General features: G+C 56.4%; 1 protein-coding gene across 1 annotated transcript in view; it reads right to left on the bottom strand.

The window, feature by feature from the left end:
* CLPB (ClpB family mitochondrial disaggregase) overlaps positions 1 to 10125 on the bottom strand; it is an 83502-nt gene extending 73377 nt beyond the window's left edge. The window contains exons 1-2 of the mRNA XM_069808712.1: positions 9445 to 10125; positions 5524 to 5575 (exon numbers count right to left, since the gene is read on the bottom strand). Coding sequence (XP_069664813.1) covers positions 5524 to 5575; positions 9445 to 10081 — 689 coding nt within the window. The 5' untranslated portion in view covers positions 10082 to 10125. The remainder of the gene's footprint in view (positions 1 to 5523; positions 5576 to 9444) is intronic.
* Positions 10126 to 12372: the final 2247 nt, after the last annotated feature.

Below are 12372 nucleotides of genomic sequence, written 5' to 3'. Positions count from 1 at the left end.
GCTCAGTCTCCTGCAGCTGACCACAGCCTCAGGTTTAATCTTTCCCCACTAGCAGGCCAACACAGCATGACAGTGTATGCCCTGGGCCAGAAGTATTTTCATGGTGGGGAAAGAAGCCTGGCCCTGCCACCACACACCCTGTGTACGCCATACGCACCAGAGTACATCCCACATCAGCGTTTCTGCTACTGATCTGAATTAGAACTATGTGGGGACTGAACATCCCTGGAGCACCATGCTGGTGGGCAGCAAACCTCTCTGTGACAGCAAGGGGAGATGTCGTGCTCTCAGAGGACTGGAAGCAGGGAATAGCAAGGCTGGTAGCAGACCGGGACCACCCTCCTCCCAACTGGGCAGAGCAGGGTGTTCTTGCCATTGGGATCAGGACCATTTATCGGGTGTAACCCTGTCATGGCCAGCAGCCGAGGCTGGGCCAAATCCCATCTTGCTGCAGAAGGGATCTCTTGATCGACGAGCTTTGCTGCCTACAAAACAAGGGAGAAGAGACAGACACGGTCTGGCAGGAGGCAGTGCAATGATGAGTCAGAGACAATAAGATGAGTGATTCTCGGCTGTTTGACCAAAAGGGAGAGATCACCATTTGGGGCAATCAAGCTTGACTTAGCTGTTTCTGCAACCCTCCACCTAAAAATCAGCCTGGAGAGAGCAAAACCAGCTGCAGGAGCTGACACGGAGCTTCCTGCCCCAGCACCATGTCTGGCTGGATCCCTCCGAGAGCAGGAGAGCGCCTGGTCATCTCCACATCTCATTAACATGCAGATTTGGGTTGCTGCCTGCTGTTGTGAATGAGCCTGATAACAGCCAACTGACATATGCACCGTGTTTCCATGAGTCACAGTCGTACAGTGCTTATGAGAATACTGTTCCATCATATTTATCTGGCAAGGAAACTCCGCTGTAAGCCTGCGCTTTTGTGGGTGGCTTATTAAGAAACAAAGCTGGAACACAGAGAATCAATATAAATACTGAATATAAACACAAGGGGGATTGAGGCAGTAATTCTTTATGGCTTTGCTTCTTGCTTTCCCTCCAAATGCGTGGAACAACTGAGGTTGAGGGAAATTAAACTATCCACATTAATTACGTGTTATCTTCTGTACTGCCTAACAGCATGAAGGGCTTGAAGGGAATAGCTTGAAGGTTTGCCACACACTCCCAAAAGGAATGGTCTCAGAAGTTAACATGTTCCTTGATCTCGATCAAGATTTCAGCCTGGTTTCTTGCATTTAACAAGCAGGTAAAGATGAGAAAACCTGTCTGGGAGCTAAGAGGAGACAGGGAAGAGGAGAGCCTACGGCTCAGGGGCTGGATCCAAGCTTTAGACATGCGATCCTTCCTGCAGCAATACTAACGTGTGTGTTAATGTGAGGTCTGCCTGGTCTGTTTGAAAGGCCTGTTCATCCTTAACCAAGGAAAAAGTTGCTGGTCAGAATAACGCGAAATTCCCCTGAACAAAAGCCTCCCATTCATTTCCAGTATTCACAACCTTAGTCTTTCCAAGCCCAACTGAGAAATTTCCAGTTACCAGCTGAATTAACACTCATTATGTCTCATCACTTTCCCTATCTAGCAGCAAAAAAGGACCCAGAGAAAGCCTTTCAGAGTAAGGTGCTCTGTAGGCTGTTTGTGAGTAGAGCTTGGCTGGCCTGTGTAAGTATCCTAGCCCAAAATCAGAGAGATGCTAGTGCAGAAGCACAGCTGCTAACCAGCCCAAGGCAAATTCACGTGCTGCCCAAGTGCCCCTGACACAAACCCTCCTTTCAGTCCCTTCGGCCCAATTTTCACCTTTGCCTGTGCTTGGGTTCCCAGATAGAAGATCTGGACAGGCATAGGACAGCTTGGCTTCCAAGATCAAATGCTTTTAATTTTGTATAACTGTATCACTTATTTTCTGACTCCATTCACATCCTGACGGCTGGAACAAAGCAGCGTGTTTGCCTGCAGCTTCGTGAAACGTGAGCTCTTTATTACAGCATAATCTGAGTAGTGTCATCCACTTCCTTACACACGTGGAAGCACTTATACAGCAGCACCCTGCTATCTGTCACTTCTCCGTATATCGTTTAGGAGTTCTGTAGCTGCCTGATGTCGTGCTCCTCTAACCATTGCCACTACCCCATCTTCTGACCTTCCTACTCAACTGATGTGATTGACTTTAATTTGAGGAATATGATGATGAGATGTAAATACTCAGAAAGAAGCAGTGAGAAGACCCGCACTGGAAGATTTACACTTGACGATGGGGAGGCTGAGGTATTCTGGAAGGGTGACCTGCTCTGAAGAGCCAGACTCCAAAAAGCCAGCATCTTCTCTGTTTGATGATTCTGATGCTACTGCTCCTGCCCCTCCATCTTTCACATCATGCACCCTGTTCCTGTGTATTTAAGGTGTATTTCTGAAGTCCCCACATAAAATCCCTCCTTACAGTAATTCCTACAGGAAAAATTGCTTCACTCTTCATTGCACCAGGTCATCATCACACTTTTCAGGAACACAGCCTCAAAACAGGCAGCAGGTTATGGACACACACGCCAGGGCCTCTACACCTCCTGTTCTTTGACTATCATTCATTTTAGGAAACAGATACCAGTTATCCCTGCTGGCATTCAAATCCTCTATGGGGATTTTCCACAAGGATGATAGCCTTGACTCCATCATCCTACAGGTGGCTGTTAGGGTGATGGAGGCACTCTCTTCCAAGAGAGAACACACAACTCTTTTGGGATAAGGGACGCAGTTATCCTAAAAGCTCTTCGGTTTTTTGCTTATAGCACAGCCTCTGCTCCAAACTGCCTTGGAGCCTCTCTCTACCCTGTTTTCCCGCTGCAGTTAAGCACAACTATGACTTAACTCATGGTTTCAAAATTATCTTCTTTGCACCTCACACCACCTTCTCTCACACGTCCATTTTCTACACTTCAGACCAAAAGGCTGCATTTCCTAGTCATTGTATTACAATGCTTTAATGTGTAAAGGGCCACAACGAGCCATCAGCTGAACAAGGCACTTGAAAAAGGCCAGCTCCCCAGTTTGCACAGCAAGGGAAAATAAGTCCCCAGCAGCAGATGAAGAGAACGTGTAGCAGAGGACGTGGTCTGGAGAATTATAAACATCTGGTTGCTTCTTCTAATAGTCTTTGAGCCAAAAGGCTGGAGAACTGAACAACATCAGCAACTGCTCCACAACACGAGCAGCAACATGTCTCTGCTCAGCTTTCCTGGCACGGCCTAACGAGACAGGTTGCTGAACAGCAGAGAACATGTGTCTTGCATCGCTCTGTGAAGCCCGAGCAAGACAGCGTGCAGGAGTCCAGCCCTATCGCACCACTAGCTTTTCACTGCCTTTAAGTTATTATACCAAGACACTAGGCCATGGGAGAGAGTTTAAATGAGTCTAAAGCTGTATTAGAAAACTCTATCACACCAGCCTCACCTCTCCTAACTCACCACCAGCAAGCTGTGTGGATCAGAGGGGAGAGCAGGCAGGGGACAGCACTGTCCGGGTAGGGGAGGATGAGTCACCAACAGTGTTACGTGGACGGCACTGCCCTCTCCCGGGTGCAGCCCACACTGCTCAGCTGAATGTCAGACTCCTGCCCTGCTAAGACTGAATTTGGGCTTCACCCCTTGCAGGTGGCAAGAGCAAGAGCCCTGTTCCTGCCTCCTCTCTCAGCTCTGCAGCAGCCGTGGGGTTCCTGGGCTGTGGAAGCTTGTTGTAAAGCAGAGGCCGAAGCTGCCTGCAGCAGGGAGAGAGTCAGTAGTTTTCACAGTCCCCTGCCCATGCCCGGCAGCAAAGGCATGTGCCAGGCACAGGTAGGCAGGGAGCTCCAAACACAGGGGGTGCTGCAGGGGGAAGGCAGCTTCCCAGGGAGCGGGACTGGAAGAGCACAGAAACAAAGGGAGAGGCCGTGGATGTGCAGCACAGCTGGACTGTGTACAGCCACCAGCCCTTCCCTAATCAGGGGGAGCACAGAGCATCCCTCTCACTGCTCTGCCTGACCAGGCTCACAAATCACCCAGACATCCCTAAGCAGCAGTTTCCTGCAATTACAAACAGCAGAACACATGTGCCAATTAGCTGCATGCTAATATCCTCTTCAGTCCTTGATCTAGGCCAGATCTCAGCCCCGGGGTGCAGCATAGTCAGGCTGCTTCCTCTTGAGATCCCGGAGACTGGAAGGAGCATCCCCTGGCTGCAGGCCAGGAGGGCTCTCCTCCCCTGCCGCAGAAGGACGCAAGGACAGCAGTTGGCAGCACCGAGCTCCCTGGATGCCTGCACTGGGTGGGAGATCTCAGCCAAAGAGAAACATCAGGTGTGGTGAACACAGGAGAGCAGCAATGTCCGCTCCTGTCCTATGCAAGCTGCCAGGCTACCAAAAAAAAAAAAAAAAATCTTAATTCTGTACTGGTTGAGGGTGGCACGTGGGGCGTGGGAGACCTCATCACCACTGGGTTACTGAGAGAGAGCAGGCAGGATGGCCAAGCTCTGCTGGACAAGCAGCTCTGCCTGGTTCTCAGACACTTCTCTTCACCCTGCGTTTTCAGGACATTTGTTTCCCCCACACGGCTCCAGACTGAGTCCCTGGCACTCGCTGCAGATGAGGTCAGTGCTGGCCTGCCAGCAGACATATTTCGTTAATGCAGCACTGCTGCTCACAAACCATCCTGGGAACCACTTGAGCCAATCCACGTCCCTCCCCAGAGCTACAGCTGCAGGAGGATTTGGTGGGCAGAGAGCAAACACGCCTCTCAGGGTCTGGTCACAAGTTGGGCCTGAGAAACGCACTCATTCGTTAACACCCCAGGAAATTTAACACTGCTAGACGAGCTCCCCAATGATGCCATGGCGCAACCCCAACAGAGGCAGGCGAGGCCAATGGCAACAAGAGCGCTGCAGGCCCATTGCCTGTGGGACAGGAGCACACGGACAGCTCGACTCCCCAACAGGCACGTGCTTGGCCACCCAACCAGTCACTTCCCTGACAGGTCAGCTTGGGCAGCACAGGCAGACCTGAACTCTCTCCTGTGCTCCTTGTGGGACACAAGCCCCTGTGTGGGCTGGAGAGCTGCTGGCTCTGGCTGAGGAGCCCACAAGGGTTGCTCGTTCACAGACAGACCCCCACAAACGAGGCTCTGCGGCTTCTGGCCTGGAGGGGTACATCCGCACCACGCTGCACTGCACGGCCTCACGCTTTGTCCTCTCCCAGCACAGGGATCTGTGATCCACCTTCCACTTCACAGGTAACTGCGCTCACCATCCCTTCTGACCCACTCAGGATCCAAGACGGCAAGGTGAACACCCCAAAGGCTCTGGAAGCAGCCAGTCCTCGCTGCTCTATCCCAGGAGCTCTGCCTTGGGATGCCTACCCACACATGAACAAGTGCCGAGTCACAGCGAGCAACGAGGATGAGCCCACCCCTTCGCCAAGTGCTGACAGAGCTTTCCTGCCTTCCCACCCCCTTGGCAGTGCTGTTCTCTCATACCTCTGTAAAGCCTGCTCACCTGTTGACTTCTGAAACGTTGTTGATCCTCGCAGCTTCCAGCAGAGCATCTTCTGAAAGCAGAAAAAGATGGGAAAGTGAGTTAGCAGTGAAACACACACACATAACCTGGAGGTGGCACAGGCCACTGCAGCAGAGAAGGCAGGGCCTGTGCTTACAGCTCTTATCAAACACCACAGGTTAGGAAGGATCTATTTCTGCGAGCAGGTCACTCCAAAATCCCTTGCTTGCTGACTTCCCACAGCCTCCCTGCAAGCCCCAGTGCTAGGCTCTGGGGAAGACAGGACTGAACAGCAGTTCTCAAAAGGCAGTCACAAGCAGACACATGGGAACCTGTGTGCAAGCTGAATCCCTGGCCTGGCTGTACAAGTCCCTTCCTCACCTCTCCTAGCCCAAATGCGGATGTTCAGCCAGCTGAAACAGCAGCTCCCCACATGCCGCATCATAACACAAGAGATCCCCCGGGCAGCACCTCAGCAGACGCAGCCAGGGATGCACATTGCTCCTCCCTGGGTGACCAGCCTCTCCCAGCCTGCCAGAGATCACCCATGTCTGCAGGAAACTACCTCAGCTCACGACTGTGGGCACTGCCAGTCTCTGGCTTGGAAGGTGCCATGGGATGGGCCCAGCAAAAGGCTGGAGCAGAGGGGAAAGGTCCTGCTCGGCCACCCGGGGCTGAGGGCAAGCCAGCAGCGGCTCCAGCAAGGAACCAACTGCATCAACAACTGGAGAAACAAAGACTTCTCCTGTGTTTGCAAAGCAAACCCCAGAAATGGTGGGCTCCAAGCTGCCGCAGGCATTATGGGGCAGCTGGCACTGTCAGCCCAGGCAGGCACTGCGTCAGCCAGAGGTTTCCAGACATCACAGCAAGGCCAGTGAGTTCCTACTGCAGGCTCAGAATGACATCTCCTGGCTAGAGGGGGTAAGGACAGCACGCCAGCTCTGACTCAGAGATGCACAGAGCTGCTGGAGCAGGACTTGTTCAAAAACAGTGCAGCCAGCACAGCTGCACCGGGGTATTTGGGAAGCTGGGACAATTCTCCCCAATTCTTACCAGCCTTCAGGTGCTTCCTGCTCTCTCCCCAACATTTTCTGCCTCCTTTCCCTTCTCCAAGTCATTTGGGCCTGTGGCTCAGTCTTCTGCCTTGCATTGTCAACCTGCCTTCCTAGAGAGCAGCCCCAGCAGACAGGGCTCTGTCCTCCACACCCCATCCCCTGGTCCTGGGGTGAGGGTCCCTCTCTCCTGAGAGAACATACAGCCACAAATGGACAGAGGCAACAATTACAGTTCAGCCCAGCAGCCAGCTTTCTGCAGAGGTTCAAGCTGCACCACAAACCTCAATGTTTCCTCTGCTGCCCTGAAAGTAACGGCAGTCAGCGTGCTGCAGGGAGCTATTTTGGCTGTCATCAGTGCATCCAAACGAAGAGCTTTCGAGCACAAATTGCTTGTGGCGTTATTAGGAAGGCCAAGATCAGTGGGCACTGGGGGTTTACCTGGGCAGTGTGCTGTCTCAAGGACAATTCACCAGGCTGAGCATGTCAGAGGGGAGCAGCGGGTGTGTTTATGTGTCCCCCCTGCCCTGGGGTGATGATGGCTGCTTGCTGGCCTGGATACCACAGCAGAGCACCGGTAGCATGGAGCACTCAGGCCTGCCCAAGACACGGGTTAAACTCCAGGCAGCTGGGGCCAAACAACCTTTGGTGTCTGAGTTACTGAGCGTTCAGCCACTGCAACCTGGACTTCGGCCCAGCACAGTGTCCTCCTCCCAGTCATAGAATCACAGAACAGTTTGGGTTGGAAGGAACCTCTCAAGGTCATCTAGTCCAAACCCCCTGCCATCTTCAACCAGATCAAGGTGCTCAGAGCCCCGTCCAACCTGGCCTTGAATGTGTCCAGGGGTGGGGCACTGACCACCTCTCTGGGCAACCTGGGCCAGTGTTTCACCACTCTCAGCATAAAACATTTCTTCCTTATATCTAGTCTGAATCTGCCCTCTTTTAGTTTAAAACAATTACCCCTTGTCCTATCACTACAGGCCCTACTAAAAAGCCTGTCCCCATCTTTCTTATAAGCCCCCTTTAAGTACTGGAAGGCTGCTATAAGGTCTCCCCGGTGCCCTCTCTTCTCCAGGCTGAACAACCCCAACTCTCTCAGACTTCCCTCACAGCAGAGGTGTTCCAGCCGTCTGATCATTTTTGTGGCCTCCTCCCTCTGGATTCACTCCAACAGGTCCATGTCTCTCCTGTGCTGAGGATACCAGAGCTGCACGCAATACCTAGTAAAAAACAACATGGGGCTTTCCCAAACCCACCCACAAAGCAAGAGTGAGGGGAAAGCTCTCCAACAGGTGGCCTGGCTCAGCAAGCTCTGCAGGGACCCTTGAGCTCTCTGGCCCTGACCTTCTGCAACCGTGTCCCTGCATCCCTGCCCTCTCCGGGAAAGCGTCTCGCCTGCTTGCTTCCCGCACTCTCCCCGCCTCCCTGGCTGCAGGGTTTGGGGCACTCATGGCTCTGTCCCCTCTGCCCACAGTCAAAGCCACGTGGCTTCCTGGCTCTAAACACTAACCAGTCCACAAACCGGCTCCTGCAACAAAGCCAGACCTTGGTCTCACAGACCTTTCCTAAGCACTAATTACACAAGACTCTCTATAATGATGGTGAAACCTCCTGGGTAACCAACCCAGCAGCCCAGCGCAGCAGTTGGCACATTACTCACAGGGAAACCAACCTCTGACGTGCCTGAAACCACTGAGTAAAGCGTCCTGCTCTGAAGTCACAGCCCCCCCTGCCCCAGGCCTCTGTCACACCAGCGGATGAGCTCACTGCCCACAAGCCCAAGCCTGTGAGCAGTGAGCGCTGGTTCATGACAAAGGGACCGCAGCAAAGGCCCCCCTTGTGCACACACCATCTCTTCTGGAGCTTGTACCGACCCTGGATCCTGACCTTGCTCAGCTGAAGGTCTGAAGGTTGATGCCCTGTGTGCCTGGCACACAGCAAGAGCAGCAAAGATGTCTCTGCTCCACCACCACCTTGACCAGTAATACCAACGAGGCCACTCCATCTCCTGTCCTGCAGCCGGAAAGGGGGTGACAACAACCTGGGGCAGAGAGACCAAGCGTAGGACTGCACCCCAAATACTCCCAAACACAAAACGCTGCATGAGTGCCGAGAATGGGACTTGCTGTGGCGCAAACCTACAGTTATGCATCAACCTAGAAGCATGCAACTTGCCCCAACAGATCACTAGGACTATCCTGTGCGCTTCAGCTCAGACACACGTCAGCGTTCCTAGATCCAAAGCTAATGCTGGGGCAACAAGGGCTTGTGGCCACCCACCAACTGCTTATTTCCCACAGCGGGGTGGACATAAGCCACTCTGTGAGAAACCTTGGGCTTATCAGGGTAGTAACTCAATCCCTTCCCAACTCCAGAACCTTTGTACTTGCCCAAAATATCCTACGTTCAAAGCAGAGCACTGGGGACAGCCGGCCCTGTGGAGATCATGCACCCTGACAGTTCAAACCCTCCCCTGCCAGCCTTGTCACCCACGGGGTCTTGGAGCCAGGTCCTTTCCCAACACACATCACAAAACCGTCCGCAGAGACGGGCTAGGGTGCAGCCAACAAGAGCGCTGGCTATTCTATCTTGGTGGCAAGCGTGCGGATCATTATCTTCACACTACAGAAGAGCTTGGGTATCTGTCACAGACCAGCACGCCTCTGGTATCCGTCACAGACCAGCATGCCTCTGGGCTAGGGATCAAGGACAACACTTCCCCTGGAGGGTTTCCCAGGCCAGCGCCAGCAGGCAGGCTCCATCTCCAAGGAGGGACCCCCACGCCCCCCTCCCTGAGGGGCACAAGCTCCTCTGCTCCGCATCAAGCCCTCTCCCACCCTGGGGCCGGCGAAGCGGCGATAGTCACCCTTGGACAGGTGGTCCCTGATGTAGCAGTACGCCAGCGCAGCGACGAGGGCAGGCACCGCAGCTCCTGGGGGGCAGCTCCCACCTCCGCTCCGACTCCCGCCGGGGTCTCCTCCGTGACGACAGCACCGCTCAGCACCCGAGGGCCACAGCACCGGCTCTCCAAGGGACATCGCCAGGCCCGACCGCCCCAGCACAGGGCAGCCTGCTCCAGCCAGGCCGGTGGTGCTCGGCCTGGGGGTCCGCAGCAGGGCCAGGCTTGGGATCTGCAGCCCCGGTCCCTCCGCCGTGGGGCTCCCCTTTGGGCCTGGCCCCAAATCTATGGGGGTGTCCCCCGGGCCCGGCCCCGTTACCGGGGGTCTCCCCCCCGGGCCCGGCCCCGTTACCGGGGGTCTCTCCCCCGGGCCCCGCTGTCGCCCCCCCCAGGCCGCGGCCCGCCATGACAGCCTCGCGCTGGGCGTCAGCGTGGTTTCGCGGCGCCCCCTGGCGGCCGAAGGCGGGAACAACCGCGGCCCACCGGTCCCGGTTCCCTCAGCCACTACCGGAAACCCGTGAGCAACCCGTGAAGGCCACGACCGCCTCCGGAGGAGCCGCGCCAGACCCGGCGGCGGCGGGCGGGACGCCAGGGAGGCCAGCATCGTCCCCGCGCTCCGCCGCTGGTACCTTCCCCCACACCCCCCCCCCCCGGCGCCGCCGCTGAAGACCGGCGAATCAAGATGGCGGCCGCCGGCTGCCCGGCGAGAGCGGGGCGTCCGCGCGGCGTCGGGCGCAAAGCCTGCTGGGAGCTGTAGTCCTCGCCGCTCCCTGACCCCGCGCTGTCTACAACAGGTTGGACTACAACCCCCAGGGGGCGCCGCGGCAAGGCCCTCCCGCGCGGGGCATGCCGGGAAAACGGCAGAGCCGGGGGGGAGTGGTGCCGCGGAGGGACCCGGGTTCAAGACCCGGCTGGGCCTGAACGCGTGCGCACGTAGGCACGCGTGTGTGCGCACACGCCGCAGGCCGTGCCGGCACCCTTCGCACACCCGTGCGGGGCTTGCACACCCACAGGCGCTCCCCTCTCCTGCGGCGGCCCTGCTGTCCCCTGGGAAATCCCGGGTGGGCACCCCGGGATGAGCGGCATCGGGGCGGGAAATCGGGGAGCAAATACCTCCGGCAGCCTCGGCTGGGGGGGGGGGGGTTTGCACGCCAGCCGGGGGGATGATTTGCACACCCAGGTGGGCCCAGTGCTGCTGATGTGGGAGTTGCGTGCGGGGCCTCTCCCTGCCTTGCGCCGCTGCTCCCGCATGTCCCACTCCTGCTCGGAGCCACCGTCCCTGCGGACCCTGCCCCGTGCCGTGGTCTCGGGGGGGAGCAGCCAGCTCTGTCCCACCTCACGCCGCAGCAGAGGACAGGCAGGACAGGCAGCACCCTGGTTCTGCCCATCCCTGCCCGGAGCCCCCCAGGCAGCGTGCGGGAAGGGAGCGGAGCGGGGATCACCGTAGGGTGGGAGCAGCCCAGAGAGGCAGCCCGTACCCCGGCCCCCGAGCTGGCCGGGCACCCTCTGCCCCTGGGAGAGCCCCCCCGCTGCTCTGCACAGCCGGCCGAGCCAGCCCCCCGTGGGGTGTGAAGGGGTCCCGCCAGGCCTGCCCCAGCGTGTGTGCACGCCTGCATCTGAGCACACCTGTGTGTGCATGTGCGCGTGTCTGTGTGCGTGCGAGGTGTGTGAGCGCACCTGTGTGTGCATGTGCGCGTGTCTGTGTGCGTGCGAGGTGTGTGAGCGCGCCTGTGTGTGCATGTGCGCGTGTCTGTGTGCGTGCGAGGTGTGTGAGCACACCTGTGTGTGCATGTGCGTGTGTCTGTGTGCGTGCGAGGTGTGTGAGCACACCTGTGTGCATGCGCGTGTGTCTCTGCATGCGTGCATGTGTGTGGGAGTGCACGTGTATGTGGATGCACGCAAACTGTGTGTGTGCATGCACGCGCGTGAATCACGTGCGTGCGCGCATGCACGTACGTGCCTGTGAGTGTGTGTGCCTGCCTGTCTGTATGCGTGCACATGCATGTGTATGCGTGTATGTGACTGAGTGCGTGTGCACACGAGTGCATGTGTGCGCACGTGTGCGTGTCCTGGCAGGAGGCACTGAGCACCGGCGGTGCAGCCTCACGGACATCCCACCCCTGTGGCACCAGCGGCTCCATCCCCACTGCCGGCCTGATGCTGGTTTAATTACCCGCGCGTGGCCAGGGCTTTGCTTTCCCACTGACATGAGGGACCCAGGGATGGATCCAGCAAACACCTCTGCTCCTCTCTGCCCTTGGACGCCTCTGTTCCCCCAAAAGGCATCAAGAAACCTCAAAAAGCCCCCCAGACCCCTCGGCTGCTCGCTGGCAGCGGTCCAGGACCATCCCCACAGTCCCCGGAGCCACTACACAAAACAGTACGTCACTGCCCTGTGTGAGAAAAGCTTCTTGGTAGATGATAAAAATGCGTATAACTGGGTGCTTAAGAGAAGGAAAACATAAAATTGTGTATTTAAGGGACAAGATGAAAGGCAAGCGGCACGTGGGGTTTCACTGGGAGAAGGGCTCGCCGCAAAGGCAAAAGAAATGGTCGCTTAAATTATTGTGCACTGGTCGGGAATGCTTTTTGCTCAACCCTCGTATATCTGGCAGCTGAAGGAGCACGAAGACAGCAGGCAGGCTGTTAGCAGGCTGCGTCTCCTGTTTCTTTCCTCCAAGTCCATCAATATTTCAGAACCGGAGGAATTCGCCCCGTCTCTCACATGCACTTACAGCTCCAGAAGGAAAACAGGCGTTTCTGCTTCGTTATTTGGTGAAGAAAACGATATTAAACCATGCCACATGCAGAGGAAGCTGCAGCTGCCCAGAGCCCTTTTCCACACCGGGATTTGCTGGGGGGCTGCAGCCGCCAGCACTCCCCACTTCTTCGTTA

This window comes from Haliaeetus albicilla, chromosome 20 (assembly GCF_947461875.1).
Source record: "Haliaeetus albicilla chromosome 20, bHalAlb1.1, whole genome shotgun sequence".
Taxonomy (NCBI): Eukaryota; Metazoa; Chordata; class Aves; order Accipitriformes; family Accipitridae; genus Haliaeetus; species Haliaeetus albicilla.
The sequence above is the reverse complement of the archived record's forward strand: the minus strand, read 5'-3'. Positions and strand labels throughout refer to the sequence as shown.